At 44.2% G+C, this 18,940-nt stretch overlaps 1 protein-coding gene across 3 annotated transcripts in view; it reads left to right on the top strand.

The window, feature by feature from the left end:
- HSF1 (heat shock transcription factor 1) overlaps window positions 1-18,940 on the top strand; it is a 59,835-nt gene that overhangs the window by 26,383 nt on the left and 14,512 nt on the right. For all 3 annotated transcript variants that reach the window (XM_061573438.1, XM_061573439.1, XM_061573440.1), the window contains exons 8-9: window positions 3,380-3,507; window positions 4,302-4,616. In XM_061573438.1, coding sequence (XP_061429422.1) covers window positions 3,380-3,507; window positions 4,302-4,616 — 443 coding nt within the window. The remainder of the gene's footprint in view (window positions 1-3,379; window positions 3,508-4,301; window positions 4,617-18,940) is intronic.

Raw genomic sequence — 18,940 nt, 5'->3', positions numbered from 1 at the left:
CCCATCCAAGGACTGGTGTATTGCAGTAATTGTGAAACTTACAAGCAAAAAGCAGACTGCGACGTGATCTTCATTGCATCCATTCGTGTGCAATTTGTAAGGCCGCGGTGACACAGATTAGTTCATTTTAAGGTTATAATCCCTTGATCATCATGACGTCCTTTTTACTTCGATGTCTCAACAGCATGACGTGAGGGTCTGCCTTTATAGTGAGGGTTATAAGTTGACGCTGAGGAGGGGGTAGAGGCGCCTCGCCCTCCCATGTGGAGTGACGTCACCCGCTCATGATTATTATGAATGGAGGGGGGGGTGTCCATGTGGAGGACTTAACCTGTTCATGATTATTAATGAGGGGGGCTGGTCGACGTGGAGTGACGTCACGTGTGGGACAGACATTCTTGGCTCATAGTAGTCAATTGGAATTGTACATTGCAACATCACCCTGTACGGCAACAAAGATGTCATAGACTCCTTGAAAAGGTTTTGAGGCTCGCTGAGGCTTTCTGGGTAAACACACGCATTTATGATAATAGTTCTGCAATTATCCTCTGCAGTCCCACTCTTGGTTTTAGTTTTTGAGGCTTTTTTTTTGTTTAATAATTATTTGTCAATGCACGGTAAGTAACCCCCACTCCTCCATAATCATCAGTAAGTAACATATCCCTTACAACAGGCAGCAGCATGCAGATTTCGCTTCCAAATAATAAGTCATTTTGATGATTTGCATTTTAAGCTTTTTGGAGCAATAGAGAAATGAAACAAACATTGTTACCGTACTGCGATTACTGGATGAAGACACTGCTTACAAATTCGCTGTTTACAAGCTTTTCAAAATTGCTCTACTTTATATAAATAAAGACCTTAATCTGTATGTATATATGCATGTATGTCTCAAAAATATCTAGCGTACTTCCCAACAAGGTAGACAGCTGAAATGTGGTAGATAGGTAGCTTTTAGGACACAAAAAACAGGAAAAATCCGAGCCTTTTCATTTCAAAGCCCCAAAATGTCGATTTTGAGTGCCACGTGAACATGTTTATGCGTGTCATTCAGAAACCGTTCAAAATATAAGATTTAGGGGTTTTTTCGTTTGAGAGAGCGCTAAACAGCAAATAAAATGAAATTGAGAACCATTCTTCTGTCTTTTATTTATTTTTAGATATTTCGGATTTAAGCGGTTTTTAATGTCAAAACTACACTTTATGATGTTCAAATGCGAATAATTCGAAAAAGGGAAGAGATAGGAGCTTTCCCCCATAAATTTTTGTTCTTTATAGAAAAATAAAGAACAGAATCTTCTAAATTGAGTGCTTCCTGATGGGTATATCATTAAATATAAGAAGTTAAATCATGTCAACAAAAAAATGTTTCCGGAAAATTACAAATTTTTGGAGTACTTGTTAGTGTAGACTTAAAACTTTCGTGACTGCATGAATTCATATTCTTGATTCTTTCGGTGAAGTCACTGAGATAGAAAACTAAAATCTAAATTAAAAGCAAAAAACCCATGACGTTTCGATCGCAACACAAGTGGTCTTCATCAGGTGGCGAGAAACGAGGGGGCAAACCTCCAAATGTAGCTGCTTATGAGGGCTCCAGAGTGAACGGGCGGGGGAAAGGGCAAGAGACAGGGTGAGAGAGAGGGGGCGGGGCAGATATGGGGGTGGGGGAGAGATGGGAGGGGGGGAATTGACAGGGGGAGAGAGAGGGGGTGGGGCAGAGATAGGGGGGGTAGAGATGGGAGGAGGGAGGAATTGCACTTGGTAACACCCATCAGAAAATGGGGGGGGAGGAATGGGGCAGAGATACGGGGAGAGAGAGGGGGTGGAGCAGAGATGGGGGAGGGAGCGGTAGAGATGGGGGGTGGGGAATTGCACCTCGCGACACCCATCCACACTGCTGATGGTAGAGGTTGAAAAGGAAACACAAATTCAAGTCATGATCCAAAGTGGTTGATGACATCTTGCCAATGATTGCTGAGTTTAAAACCTTCATCTCGGTTGAAATTGTGTTTGTCTCTATATATATGGATGGCTTTGTGAACAAATCTTTGTTGATAGCCAGTTGGCTTGCAAAGTACCATCATCTTAGAGAAATCAATTTCATGTGAGCCAGCCGCATTAAAGTAATGATCAGCTACGGCAGAAGTTTTGGTCCTGCCGTGATTCAGATCTGCGTTGTGTTCACGAACACGGTCCGCAGTTACATTGGTTTCCCCAATGGTTTCCCCAATGTAACTGCTGCCGCAGATACAGCTTAGTCTGTAGACACCGGGATATTGCATGTCAGGAATCTTGTCCTTCACAGATGGGATCAGGTCACGAATTTTATGTACTGTGTTAAATCGGACCTTGATCTTGTGTTTATGCAAGATTTTGGAAATCTTTTTGGTTATTCCTGCTATGTATGGCACGGTGATGGTTTTGATTGTATCTTAAGATGGTTCCTTCATCACGGTTGGGGGTGATGGCTTTGCGGATTGTGTAGTCAGAATATCCATTCGCCTTGAGAGCTTGATGTACGTGTTTGAGTTCACTGGTTAGGTGTTCATGGTCGGAGATACATTGAGCTCTATGGTGTAGCGTTTTGATGAGGGAATTCTTCTGGGATGGATGGGTAGGTAGGCGTCAGTATGGGTTACTTTCCTTTAGACAGAGTGGTTCATTGAGCCATCTGGTCTCCTTTTGATTAAGACATCCAAGAAGGGTAGCATGCCATCCTTTTCTACCTCCATGGTGATTTTGATTGCTGGGTGTATGGAATTGATGTGGTTGAGAAATTGTTTCAGAGTCGGTCGGCCATGTGGCCAGATGACAAACGTGGCACCCACGGACCTCTTCCACAAGGACGGGCGTAGAGTGGATGCATGGATGGTGTCCGTCTCAAATTTTTCCATGAAAATGTTGGCCACAACGGGAGATAAAGGGAGAACCCATTGGGGTTCCCTCAGTTTGTTTGTAGAATGTTACATTCCAAGTGAAGTATGTATTGGAGAGGCAGTGTCTCACCAACTTCATTCGTATGATAAGCACTTGTCATAAATTGCCAGTTTGCTGTACAAATAGAAATATCTAGACCAATAACCATAACATGTTTAGGAGCTGACGAGGTATAACAGTCGGCACATTGGACTTGCAATCCAGAGGATGGCGGTTCCATTCAGTCTCCCACCACGCCTCTGTCCACCCAGCGGTATAATAATGTCTACTCCACCACGAGTCAATCGGGAGATTGACTAGTTGTGGTGGGGTCTCGTGTAGCCACACGCGGTGTTGTCCAACATATCAGGTGAGTGTGCAAGAGCAGATTAAGAGCTTTAGAGCTCCGTTAGCTTTCCTGGGTATGCACGCTACAAATTAGTTACATGTTTCTTTGCAGGTAACAACTTCATCTGGTAACGGATTTGGTGACAAGACCCTCGCGTCGAGTGGGCCCATCATCTCGGACATCACGGACATGTCTCACAGCAGCCCCTCAGCCGGCGGCTCCGACTACGAGGAGTATACGTGAGGACTTGCACAGATCCATTATTATTCACAATCATTCAGCTTATTGCACTTCTTTAATTAATTTTATTGCATTTTAGTACCTTTCAGCTTTGGGACGTTTGGCCAATACTGGTTACATGGAATGCGTTTCATAGCTATTGGAGGAAACCAGAGAACCCGGAAGAAACCAATGGAGTGGAACAAAAAACAAACTACACACAGAAAGGCACCAGAGTTGGGAATCGAACACAGGCCTTTCTTGCTGCTGCCTGATTGACTGAACCAATTTTAAAGGGCTACGGTGGTAATCATGCTTGGAGACTTTGACCACAATCGTGGTAACTCTGCATTCCTCCCAAAGGTAAAAACACAGGCAGTGTAACTAGCCAAATATCCCAATGCTGAGCAATACAGTTACTCAGTTGTGATTGCCTACAGCAACTTAATCCCTTCCTGTGAAAATTGGCAGTACTCTCCTGAAAAAGCAAAACCAATAATAAAAATAATAATTAAAATGTGGTTATCTAGTCAGAAAGACAAAAAGGAATACATACTCTTTGGTTCTTTCGGTAAAGTCACGTAGTTAGAAAAATAATAGATCACGACGTTTCGATAGCAACACAAGCAATCCTCATCAGTTTTTCTTTGCTGTGGTTGTCCCACCTGATGACGATAGCTTGTGTTGCGATCGAAACGTCGTGATCTATGATTTTTCTACCTACGTGACTTTACCGAAAGAACCAAAGAGTATGGATTCCTGCAGTCACGAAAGCTTCAAATCAAGGCAAAATGGAATTATTGTTTTGTTGCAGACCGGTCATCATTAAGGACGAGCCTCACAGCCCAAATCCGGTGCTCGGCCCTGACGACTTGCTGCCCTTGGAGCCGCAGGATGAGGTCGCCGAGATTCCGCTGGGCTCCGCCGAGGCGGTGTGCAGCGGTCTGCTCTCCCCGTCGTCCCTCATCGACACCATCTTGGAAGAAGACGACGGCGGTGGTGACGGCGGCGATGATGGCCGCGGTGACGACAAGCCGGTCACCTTGCCCCTTCCAGAGGAAGTGCTCCCGCCGGCCAATCCAAACGCTGCCACCGATGAGAAGTGTCTCAGCGTCGCCTGCTTGGACAGGTATTGGCTTTGCTGCGTTCACTTGCTGCACGACTCGTTGCTGGAAGTGTGCTCTGTTGCTTTGTAGCCTTTCGTGGTAAACTACAATGGGGATGAATGGCGGTGGAGCAATGGAAGCAATCGCGCCTCGCAGCAAGAGAGACCTGGCTTCGATTCCAGACTCGGTCGCCTTTCTGCGTGGAGTTTGTATGTTCTCCCTTTTCTGCAGGGGTTTCCTCTATTTTCTCTGGTTTCCTCTCATAGTTAAAGCCATGTACAATGTAAATGATATTGGCCAAACATTGCAATGTTGAAAAATTACCTGCAAATTACCAATTGGAATTGCACACAGTAGCAACATTTCTCACTACTTCGTAAACTCGGCAGGACCCTCCTGAAAAAGTCTTAAGATTTAGTCATGCTTCCATGGATAACAAGCGGAATGATAGGAGTAGTAGGAATAAAGTAGTGAAATGCATCGATGGTGAGGTAGTTATCACACCCCCATTACAAACACGTGACAATAATAGTTTACTACATTTGTATTCGCACCATTCTTATAGTGCAGGGCCTGCACGGAGGAACGTGCTATGTTTTATAGATGGTGCCAGTAGTGCTGGAAAACGCAATTTGAGTAATTTGCATTTTATTAAAAAAAAAATTGGACTGTGACTCCGGCACACAATGCCCTCCTCGTTTTGAATGACGTCAAAGGACCGTTATCATCCACTGAAGCAGATAGCACAAAATACTTTACGCTTAATACACCTGCAGTAATAACCAGGGCAGCCTGCCAGATTTGAACCATAAATGTATTCAACGAATGGTGAATGCGTTAAGTTGTTGAGCTATGTCTCCCAAAGCAGCAAGGGCTTTCTTTACGTAGAGGCTGGTCCTTAACGTGCTAAAGCACAAACTTTATTCTGAGCTCGGACATGGCAATTATTGTGTTTCCTATTTGTTTAAATGATACCTTTAATTTTCCATATTTGCAGGTATTTTTAAAGTTACACTTATACCATGGGTATACAGAATCGATATGGCTCAGCTATTTCTTCACCTTGTTTGATGTTCGTCAGGGACATTACTGTTATCACTTAACCTTGTGCTGTACAAGACAATGTTGTAGTGATTAACACATCAGTAATGGATGGTATGCTTTATTGTTTTTTAAGGTAATATTGCTGTGGAGTCTGGCCTATTACTATCTTGCCTGAACATCTTCAGCGATAATGGTTTGAGAATAGAGAATATTAAGAAAATTTAACAAAATTCATAATTTATTTTTGGGTTAGGCCCCATAACGATCTGACCAAATATACCACCCAACACAGCCCCCCCCTTCTCTCTCCCCCCCTACTGCTGAGGCCTATATAACCTCGTGCCACGGCAGATCTCTCGCCTGCTTCAGCAGTTTTTTCTTGCTGTGGTTGTCCCACCTGATGGCAATTGCTTGTGTTGCGATCGAAAAGTCGTGATCTATTATTTTTCTACCTACATGACTTTACCGAAAGAACCAAAGAGTATGAATTATTTGTATGACATACTGGATTTTTACTTTAACTTCCTTGATTTTATCCTGATGGTGTTTGACGTAGTTTCGAATTAAACATTATATATGATTGCTACATTATATTCGATGTTCTTTGGTCAGCTGAAATAATCCGAATTGGCACGTTAAAAGCTTATAAACGTGACGGAATCTAAATATATTTATTTAGACTGCAGGAGGAATCCGATGAGCTATAAAGCTCTTTTTCACAGATGTCCAGTAGGGGCACGGGGTAAGAAAAACATTTGTTTGGCTGTGCTGCGTGGTGCTGCGTAGTGCTACGTGGTGCTGCGTGGTGAAGGGTTCTTTCTGGCACAGATTTGGTCAGATCGTTTCGTGGTCCAACCCAAAAATCACTTATGAATCGTAATATTAGCTGCGAAAACCAATGTGTTAAACTAACATTTAAAATACTTGTGCATTGTAACTTTCAAGAGTGGTCTAGCTCTGATGTAGGGACTCTGGCTAGCCACTGGCTGTGTGCCCATGGGAGTTTTAACCGCAGGCAATAATGCGCAAGGCCTGCTGCATCCCACCACCACCATCAGCAGCCATTCAAATGCACATCTTGCTATACATGCCCCTCCTGGCGCAACAGTTTAAATGATAGGGCAGGTTTATTTAAACGTCAGTCTCCGACACTCTCCGACTCCTTACATATAAGTTAGTGTGCTGGTTTATAAACCCATCTAATTCTTCCTGTCGGCTTGCATTGGAATTCAACGCTTTCATGACCAGTACAGCTATATAGAAGGTTAAAAGTTGACTTTGTTCATGCTGCTGCTGGGCCGTGGACCAAAATTGATGTTTTAACATAGCCGTGAGTTGAACAGGTGTGGAGAGTGTGGGGCAGCTCTTAAAATGAACATTCCACACACAAAGAAGGGCCTGGGTTAAATCCCTGACTCGGCCATCTTTCTGTGTGGAGTTTTTATGAGCCCTGTTCTTTTTGGGTTTCCTTCGGGTTCTCTGGTTTCTTCCTATAGCTGAAAAACATGCAATTTAACTAGTATTGGTGAAACATCCTCATGCTGAAATGTTACCTGCAAATCAATTGGGATTACACAGAGCAACATCGCCCCTACTGAAAAAGTTTGGAGTCTCCTGAAAAAGAGGCTTGAGACTCAGTGAGGCTTTACTGGGAAAAGGTTGGATTTGAGGTCGGATTAGCATGGCTGGCTACAAACGTGTGTACGTTAAACTTCTTTTGCACCATACATAGCCAACTGTGCTAATCGGAGGTACTGAGGAAGGACAACAAATTAAAGACAAAAGCAGTTCTAAATAAATTAGTTTCCAATCTAGATTTAAAGTGCATAGCTCCAATGGCTTCCTTATCAATACAGTGCGAAAGAAGTTAAACATGCATACGTATAGAAACAGACAGTAACACGGTGCACATATCTTGCACTGGGTGGGGGCGGTGAATTGGTCAGGGCGGATGTGTGACGATTGGATATGCGTTGTATGCATAACTCTGTTGCGGCTTGCTGCTCAAGAGCCATGTCTCATTCGTCTGCACTGAGTGACGCCGGGTCATTGACACCTTTCCCGCATTTATTTTACAATGTTCCCTTTCACACTGCTCACAACCTCCAATTCTAATGCACTCTCCCCATCTCTGGCTTGTCTCTGACGTGCCCTTTGGCACACATGCCCCTTTGGTGGTGGCAGCTCATTCCTATATGGTCTCTCCATTGAGAGGGGAAGTAGGGTTTGTGTATTCCATTCTTCATGTGTGATCATATAACTGTTTTCCGCAGATGTCAGTTGTTATGGGTGGCAGGGTGACGCAGTGGAAACACTCATGGCTCACAACAAAACGGACCTGGGTTTGATTTCTGCCCTCGGGCTCCTTTCAATGTATATATTGGTTTGTTTTGCCCCTGTTCTGCAGGGTGTGTAAGTGGAGTTTGGATGTTTTCCCCCTCTTCTGCATGAGTTTTCTCCCGAGGTCTCCATTTTCATTCCATAGCTCAAACACATACAATGCTACAGGTATTGGCCAAACATCACATTGCTGAAAAATGACCTGCAAATTATTAAATTGGCATTACACACAGCAGCAGAGTTGTTATCCAAAAACTCAACAGGACCCTCCTGAAACGGTTTTGGAATCCATAATAGAGGTTTATTTGGGTTAAATCACATAAATATAATAGTGTCTTTAAACCCGCCACCACCCGACACAGCCAATTAGTAAGGTTTGTCACGTAAACAAAACATGCCAATTCGTAACTAGTACAGCACTAACCGGTGTGTTGGAGAGTAAACCCCCACAACAATTACAATTCGATTATGACGTTTTGCCAGTAATTACACCTAGTATCATCAGGTGACAGCCACAGTTGTGGAGAAATCCTCTTGTTTCAGTTTAACGACACATTTATATTTACGCGATCTAACCCAAAAACACCTTTATGGATAATATTGGTCGCGCAAGCCTCCGTGTTAAACAGTCTTGGGACTCAGTGAGATTTTCCTAAGTAAATCAGCATAGTAATAATAATGATATGCCATCTAGTTAGCGGCTGAGAAACACAAGCACGGAAGATATATAAAAAAAAGAGTTATGGTGTGACCTCAACAAACTGAAATACATGATGTCTCATCACATTCTCAATATTTGTACATTACGTTGTTGCATATTTCTGAATGTTTAGTTTTACATCGTACGTTATGAGTGAAACGATGGACTTGCTTAAACAAACACTAAGTATTAGGAACATTTTGGCTTAGTAGCCAGTTCCAGATATATTAAATGTTACTGTAGTTTATTGATTGAAGAAACATTACATGTAAACCTCGCTGAATGCGAGGGTTATGTTCCTGGAAAACGCCGTGTTGGGCAAAACCGCATTTGACATACAGACCTCGTGGATAAAATATGATTGCGTCCTTGGATCCAAAATACCCCCTCCCTCTTTAACGAATTCTGCATGATTTTCCCCCACTTGGTATCATGTACAAATGAAAGCAAATACATAATGCATGTAGATAGAAAAAAAAAATAGTAAGACATAGAATAAAATAAAGTAATTTAAACTGATCATTATATATAACCTACTAGCGGGAAGTACCCAGCGTTGCCCGGGCGAAAAAGACACACACACACATCGACTTACACACACGCACAGACATCGACCCACAAACATACAAACACATCGACTTACACAAACACACACATACATAAGACACACACACATGGATTTACACACAAACATGGACCCACACAACAACAGCAACCGCCATTAAGTGGCGGTGACGTCACCACAACGCTTGTGCCAGGCTATGTGCACCTTGAGGCCACGTGAAGTGTCGAACGCCCGCTGGCAGGTTGTCACGGGGCAGACCCAAGTGCCACGGGTCGACTGACTGAGATGACCGAGATGACTGGCTGATGCACCACCTGTGCCCCCTACTGTGCCAACTTGCTGTGCTTTAGCCACCCGGCGCTCCGCTCGTTGTTGTGAGCGTCGCTCCTCCGCCCTCCGTTGTTGCTGGCGGGCGACTGCCTCCAACTGCCCAGTAACGTCCTTCACAAGCCTTCTCCACAGTGGCCGATCTTGAGACCGCTGGTACCAGTCATCGGCAAGTCCACTCAGCTCCACGTCCTCCTGTACCACATCACTCCGTCATCTTCTCTAGCCCGTGCCGCGCCTGTTTAGCCCCCTCGATCCGGCCGAACAAAAGCTGTTTAGGCATGCGGTGGCTGGGCATGCGGGCTACATGACCCAGCCAACGCAGCCTTGCCTGCCGGAGGAGCTCACCAATGGGACTTGGCCCACATCTTTCAAGGATTTCTGAGCTCCTCACACAATCCAGCCTGGTTAAACCCAGGATGGATCGTCGGCAGGCCAGCCTAAATGTCTCCAAACGGCAAAGACGCTCCATCAAGGGGGTCCACGTTTCGCAAGCGTAGAGAAGGGAGGGAATGACTGTGGCCGAGAAGACCTGAAGCTTCGTGCGGAGTGACAGACCAGGTAGTGGGGGGAGAGGGCCAATGCCCATTGGCCCTCTCCCCTCATGGCGTCTGTGACCACCACAGTGGCTAAACGGGGGCTCTGGACGGGTGTGAGGGGCTGGTAACCCCTCCACCTTGAATTAATTACCACTAAACCACGACTTAAACATCACTACACACACAGCGACTCACGCACACATCGACTTACACACACATATGGACTTATGTGCACACATCGACTCACACACATATCGACTCACACACACATATCGACTCACACACACAGACATCGACTTGCACACACATGGACTTACACACACACAAATGGGCTTAAACACACAAATGGACCCACGCACACACATCAACTTACACACACATAGCGACTTACACACACACATCGACTTACAAACACACATCGACTTACAAACACCCCAACTCACGCACACATGGACTCGCGCACACACACACATCGACTCACACACAGACACATCGACTTACACACACATCACTTACAAACACACAGCAGCTCACACACGCACATGGACTTACACACACACACATACATTGACTCGCACACATCGATTTACACGCACACACAATGTATTTTTATTTTGACTAACACAATCACACATCGACTTACACACACACATGGGCCTACACACAAAGAAATGGACGTACACACTCACATGGAGCCACACACACACATCGACTAACACACACATCGACTGACACACACATCGACTGACACACACATCGACTGACACACACATCGACTCACACACACATTGACTCTCACACACACACACATAGACGCAGACACGCACACAAACGCAGACATGCACATCGACTCGCACGCACAAATGGACTTAGACACACATTATTATTATTAAAAAAATGACTAACTTGATTTTTAAATATTTGCTTAAACACACACACCACGCACACACATTGACTAACACACACATCGGCTGACACACACACATATCGACTCACACACACATCGACCTGCACACACATCGACTTGTACACACGCGCACATCGACGCACACACAAACACATCGACTTACACACACACATCGACTGGCACACACATCGACTCACACGTACACAAGGACTTGGACACACACATTATTTTAATGTTTCCAAAATGATTTTTTACATATTAGTTTCCTATCTACGCGAGTTTAGCGAAAGAAGCAAGAAAATATTACTTAACATTGCTGCGGTGAGGCCTAGTACCGTGCAGAGCCCCCAGCCTCGCCTAGATTGCCCAGCCGGCCGAGGTGGCACCTTAGCAGGCTGGGGGCTGAGCTGCTACCCCCCCACCATTACCCAGTCCACGCTACAATAATGCTATCTAAGCGCTATAATATTAGCATCTACCGACCCTATAGTAGTAAGTGCACACATTGGGGTGGGGGGGGGGGAGAAGAGGACATGACACTTTGATGAATTTACCTCAGCGTTGTGTATTTTTTTTGCATTTTGAACGCGAATTAGAAATCCCCCCCCCCTCCACCGATGATGCTGATGCGTCTGCGTTGCTAGGGGCAGCCCCTGGGCATCTTTTGCGCTCGTGGAGCGGCGCGAGAAAATAATTAAATAATAAATAGCGCTACATTGCTTATTTAACTATTTTTAAGTTGACGGATGGGAAAACGGAATAGCGCTAGCTCACCCACAGGGCTTATGGCGTGGTACCTGGCTACTTTTTGTAAACGTAAACCCGACGGTTTGTGAGCCAAATTCTTCGCAAGTTGCGTCCACACACACATAGATACACACAGACAGACAAAAAATTATGTTTATAGGTAGGATGATGAATGATGATTGTGAAGATGTAGCTCGACACGCTCACGCACCACGCACATGTTCACACATTTCCGCATGCATCTCGATTCAGTGTTAGGGGTGAGCATTGGGCGTGAATGCATTAAGCAGGAGAAGTGATGGAGACGATGGTTTGGTGTTTGAGGTGAAATTTTTGAAAGTATAAATACACAAATGGAGAGTGACTCGGCAACCTTCATTACAAAGATGATGTTGGGGGTATTGAAGGGGGTCACAAGGTTGAGAGGCCCTCTTCAGGTTAAATTGGAGACCCGTGGGAGCGTTTGGGAGGAAAGGGTAAGCTACCTGGAGAGCTGATAGGTGTACAGTACGTGAGGCTGAGCGATTTGACGATGGTGTTGGCAGTCGGGCTGATTGACGTAGCGTGCCAGTGGTGAGGTCTGCCTTCGAAAAATACATGGCGATGGACCTTTTTCTGCAGCAAAGACAGTACTTTACAGTACAAGCAGACCACGCAGCATATACAGTGAGGGGAAAACGTATTTGATCCCCTGCTGATTTTGTACATTTGCCCACTGACAGAAATGATCAGTCTATAATTTTAATGGTAGGTTTATTTGAACAGTGAGAGACAGAATAACAACAACAAAATCCAGAAAAACGCATGTCAAAAATGTTATAAATTGATTTGCATTTTAATGAGGGAAATAAGTATTTGGCCCCCTCTCAATCAGAAATATTTCTGGCTCCCAGGTGTCTTCTATACAGGTAACGAGCTGAGATTAGGAGCACACTCTTAAAAATCTGTGGAGGGAGCTGAAGGTTCTTAAAGGGAGTGCTCCTAATCTCAGCTTGTTACCTGTATAAAAGACACCTGTTCACAGAAGCAATCAATCAGATTCCAAACTCTCCACCATGGCCAAGACCGAAGAGCTCTCCAAGGATGTCAGGGACAAGATTGTAGACCTACACAAGGCTGGAATGGGATACAAGACCATCGCCATGCAGCTTGGTGAGAAGGTGACAACAGTTGGTGCGATTATTCGCAAATGGAAGACTACACTAAAAAACGTCAATCTCCCTCGGCCTGGGGCTCCATGCCAGATCTCACCTCGTGGAGTTGCAATGATCATGAGAACGGTGAGGAATCAGCCCAGAACTACACGGGAGGATCTTGTCAATGATCTCAAGGCAGCTGGGACCATAGTCATCAAGAAAACAGTTGGTAACACACCGTGAAGGACTGAAATCCTGCAGCGCCCGCAAGGCCCCCCTGCTCAAGAAAGCACATATACATGCCCGTCTGAAGTTTGCCAATGAACATCTGAATGATTCAGAGGACAACTGGGTTTTCACCCAGTTGTCCTCTGTGTAGTGGTCAGATGAGACAAAAATGGAGCTCTTTGGCATCAACTCAACTCGCCGTGTTTGGAGGAGGAGGAATGTTGCCTATGACCCCAAGAACACCATCCCCACCATCAAACATGGAGGTGGAAACATTATGCTTTGGGGGTGTTTTTCTGCTAAGGGGACAGGACAACTTCACCGCATCAAAGGGACGATCGACGGGGCCATGTACCGTCAAATTTTGGGTGAGAGCCTCCTTCCCTCAGCCAAGGCATTGAAAATGGGTCGTGGATGGGTATTCCAGCATGACAATGACCCAAAACACACGGCCAAGGCAACCAAGGAGTGGCTCAAGAAGAAGCACATTAAGGTCCTGGAGCGGCCTAGCTAGTCTCCAGACCTTAATCCCATAGAAAATCTGTGGAGGGAGCTGAAGGTTCGAGTTGCCAAACGTCAGCCTCGAAACCTTAATGACTTGGAGAAGATCTGCAAAGAGGAGTGGGACAAAACCCCTCCTGAGATGTGTGCAAACCTGGTGGCCAACTACAAGAAACGTCTGACCTCTGTGATTGCCAACAAGGGTTTTGCCACCAAGTACTAAGTCATGTTTTGCAGAGGGGTCAAATACTTATTTCCCTCATTAAAATGCAAATCAATTTATAACATTTTTGACATGCATTTTTCTGGATTTTGTTGTTAGTTATTCTGTCTCTCACTTTTCAAATAAACCTACCATTAAAATTATAGACTGATCATTTCTTTGTCAGTGGGCAAATGAAAAAAATCAGCAGGGGATCAAATACTTTTTTCCCTCACTGTACAGTACAGGACTGTGCACTGCTTTTCGATGCTAAGATGAGGCGTTCGGTAAAAAAACACGTTCGGCAAGGTTTTCCTGTACTTGGATTTTATCACTTGATATAACTGTAGAGGTGTAATTGTGCATGGCTACGGATGTTGGGGTGTGATTATGCATGGCCACGGATGGCCAACAAACACAAGGGGCGGGGTTACGGCCGTACACAAGGGTGGCGCTCGCACCGACGTCCGCATGTGCATCCCCCACGGGCCCCCCCTCGGGGGCGAGTCCTATAAAAGGTGATGAGCTCGAGGGCTCGAGGTCGGGGGCTCAGCTTTAACCAGAGAAGAAGGAAGACCTGCTAGAATAGGCCCCAGAGCTCCCCTGGCTCGCTGTCCTTATAAGGGCCGACCAGGGCAAGCCGGTGGCGTGGCCCCGAGAGCCCAGACTAAGCTGGTCTGGAGACTCAGGGTGCCGGGATCCCAGCTTAACCAGGCTGGGACAGATAGCCTCCCCTAGCCCCGTAGTGGAGGAATTGGCATAGGTTAGAGGGGTTAGCTGTCGTGCAATCCCTGTAGCCAAGTGACCTGTAATTACTGTGTTGGTGTAATAAACAAGTGTGCCTCCGATTCTGTCGTCAAGCCTCCCATATACTTACTACATAACTGTACTCGTGATACCCTAGCATCTGCACAGGATATAACTCAAGTGAAATGCAAGCGATGTGGATTAGTTGCTGTTTGTTCCTCATTGGTCCTTGCTGGCCTACTCTCAAAAACATGAACAAAAATAAAATAACAAATCAACAACATCAACACCAACAACGATTTGACATAAACAGTACCAGAATCAACCACATTAATCACATTAACATCAACAACAAGAATATTGTTTATATCAATAACAATAAGACATATCATTAACAATATCAAAACAATATCAATGTTAATATCACCAATACCACCCGACAGCCAACTAGTAAGGTTTGTCCCGTAAACAGAACGTGCCAATTCGTTACTAGTACAGCACACCCGTGTGTTGGAGAGTCAATCCACAACACTTACAATCTGTGTATGGTGTTTCGCCAGTAATTACAACTAGCATCATCAGGCGACAGCCAGATTTGTGGAGAAATTCTCCTGTTTTGTTTTTAAATACAGGGATAGATGTGATTACGAGACATGTGAGTCCCTTGCGTGCGAAGGCCAAAGGGGGGGGGGGGGGGGTTAATGAATGTATATACATTACAATAGTTAGCCATTACCGGTTGGGTTATTCATATGGTAATCAACGCACGTGATGCATGCACATTGTTCTTGTACATGCTGCCGTTTGTGTGCATGACAATAGCAGTACCTATTATTGTCTGCTTACAGATAATCACCATCGACATATGGTGACTTGTATAGGCATGCAGTTAAACATTGTATTTACTTGATGATTCGCTTCCAGCACCACTAAGCTTGTAGCTATCCGAAAGGTTAAAATTATTTTTATATCTCTCAATTTCGATAGATTCTATAATAAGTCTTGGCCAGTAGTAACTAGTTTTGCACAGAACTTCAACATCAAAATCAATAGAGTGTCCTTGTTGGCACACGTGTTCTGCCACTGCCAACAGTTGTATTTGGGAGTATTTAATATTCCTTTGGTGCTCCTTAAAAACGCTAAGATGCCTATTAGCAACATCAGTAAGGGCAATGCCACAGTCATCATGGACAAAACCACATACAATAACAAAATTCAGGACCTACTTAATGATGGTAGCTATATAAAAATGAAAAGAGATCCCACCAACAGCCTCGTTATGAAAACCAACAATATCATCACCGATTCGACATCTTTAATCGAACCAACCAAGCGGTTTTCCTTAAAACCCTCTGCTGCTAGACCACCCATTGACTCATCCACCTACAAACTGGCCCGATTTCTGTCTGAGACCTTACGACCTTACAACCATTCACTGGTAAGACCACCTCAGCTCTACTTAACTCAGCTCACTTGGTATCGTTAATTAAGGACATCTCACTATCTCCAGGTGATTTGCTCGTTAGTTTCGATGTAGTCTCTTTGTTTACCAAAGTTCGTGTGCCTGACACCATTGCAATCTTTGAAGATTGAATGCTGATGTACCGGCCCTGGTGAGACACTGCCTCACCAACACTTCACCTGGAATGGAACATTCTACAAACAAGTTGTAGCCAATGTTTTCATGGAAAAATTTGAGACAGATGCCATCCAGGCATCCACTCTATGTCCGTCCTTGTGGAAGAGATACGTAGATGACACGTTCGTCATCTGGCCACATGACCGACCAGCTGTGAACCAATTCCTCAACTACATCAATTCCATACACCCAGCCATCAAATTCACCATGGAGGTGGAAAAGGATGGTAAGCTACCATTCTTGGCTGTTTTAATTGAAAAGAGACCAGAAGGCTCAATGGGACACTCTGTCTACAGGAAAGCCACCCATACGGATGCCTATATAAAACCTGATTCCCACCACCATCCATCCCAGAGGAATTCTCTCATCAACTCTACACCATAGAGCTCGATGTATTTCCGACCATCATCACCTAGTCAGTGAACTGGAACATGTACACCAAGGTCTCAAGATAAATGGATATTCAGACTACACAATACGTAAAGCTATCACCCCAACCGTTAAGAAAGAACCATCTGAGGACCCAATCAAAATCATCACCTTGCCATACATAGCAGGGGTCACCAAAAGGATTTCCAAAATCATGAGCAAACACAAGATCGAGGTTCGATTTAACACAGTACATAAAATTCGTGATCTGATCCCATCTGTAAAGGATGTGATCCCTGATATGCAGTACCCCGGCGTCTAGACACTAAGCTGTGTCTGCGGCAGTAGTTACATTGGGGAAACTAATTGACATGTCTCAGACCGTTCGTGAACATAAGACAGATCTGAAACATGGTAGGTATATTATTTTACTTTTATTAATTTAAATATTTTACCTACGTGACTTTACCGAAAAAACCTAAGAATATGGTAGGACCAATACCTCGGGCGTGGCTGATCATTGTTTTAATGCGGTGGGCTCACACGAAATTGATTTCTCTAAGACGAAGGTACTTTGCAAACCCACTGGCTATCAACAAAAATTAGTTAATGATGCCATCCATATATACGGACACAATTTCAAGCGAAAAGATGGGTACAAACTGAGCAATCATTGGAAGGACGTTTTCAACCAGTTTAAGTCATAACTGGCTGTGATGTTCCCATCCTGCCACCTTCCCATGTTAGTTGTTATTTTCGGCTCTCTGATTTTACGTTAACTGGTTAAATTTCTCACACAGGCACCGTCGCGCGCCGATCTCGAGGTGGCGGCGGCTCTGCGATCTTCTATGAACATGCTAATCTCTCACATTAACATGCTAATCTCTCACATTAACATAGCCACCTCAGCGCGCTCGCCGTGGAGGCCGCTCACCGATCTTACAGTAACATGCTAATTTTTACCTGGCAGCCCTTCAATTGGTGTAAGACCCACCACTTACATTAACATCAGCTGCCCCGCCCATGCTGCTGACATTTGGGCTGTGCCCATTTCAAACCTTTATAAACAGTTGCCTTTAGAAGCTAACCCCCTTTTCCTGATGACGACCGCTTGTTTTGAGATCGAAACGTCGTAGTTTTTGTTATTTTCTTTTAACCTAGCTTCGTGACTCCACCGAAAGACCCAAAGAATATGTTCATTTAGTCTCATGCTAATCATTCGTCCTGTCCAACATACCAATTACCACAAGGGCAATTAATCCAGTACACACCTTCTGTTGATAACTTCGGTAATACATCTTAAGTACCAAATATTAGTTTCTGTATTTTATGTACCGTGCCAAATCTGTTTTTCAAAAATCCGCCTCGTTTATCAGTTACTCCCGCAATGTACGGTATTTTAATAGTTTTAATTACTTGGTCAGTTTCAACGCTTGTGCTATTTGATTTGGTTTTGGCATTCAGTGCCCTGTTGATTTGTGCATCATTGTATTTTTAACGACACATTTTTCTTTAACGACACATTTATATTTACGCAATCTAACCCAAAAAAACCTGTATTATGGATCATATTTGTCGCGAAAGCCTATGTGTTAAAATCACCAACACCACTTGTATAAATATTACCAACACAGCCGTAAAACTATTTTACAACCACAACTCAGAGCACAATGCAACCACAACCATTATAAGAACCATATCCACAACCATAATTATTACATAACCACTACCACCACAATATAATAACAACAGCTGCAATGTAACCATAACCACCACAATATAAACACAACCATAACTACCTCATGTATTGACCCTAAAATCTGGACAATTCCAACTGAGCCCAAGCAAAGGGGGGGTGGGGGGATGGTGAGTAGACATGAGCGTTGACAAATAAATCCATACATTTCTTGTTTCAGCAGGGACATTTACAACAATGTTTTATATATTCGCACACCTTTTACACAATTCCCCGGGAATGACCTCGGCAAGAGATTAGTTTGTTTTATGCATGTTTCCCTCCCTTGTAGCGAGCGTTTGGGAAATCGAGAACGTGACGGACGGACACTTGCACGTAAAATATCGATCACTCTTTAAATTGTATTGTGTATATTTGTGTTTAATTGTGTTTATGTACAGTACATATAAGTACATTCACTCTGACATTGGTATTGGCCAAGCTTTAAAATGCTGAAAAATTACCTGCAATTGCTCAATTTGGATAACTGAAAGCAACCTCATCCCCCGACTGCAAAAACTTGGCAGGACCCTCTTGAGAAAAATTTCGACAAGTGTAATTATGATAAAAGCATTAAACAACACTTTTGAAATATAATGTGTAGAACTCGGGTGTAGTCTG

Source organism: Lethenteron reissneri, chromosome 52, assembly GCF_015708825.2.
Source record: "Lethenteron reissneri isolate LAM-NWPU_2019-01 chromosome 52, ASM1570882v1, whole genome shotgun sequence".
Taxonomy (NCBI): domain Eukaryota; kingdom Metazoa; phylum Chordata; class Hyperoartia; order Petromyzontiformes; family Petromyzontidae; genus Lethenteron; species Lethenteron reissneri.
This window is presented reverse-complemented; position numbering and strand designations above follow the sequence as displayed.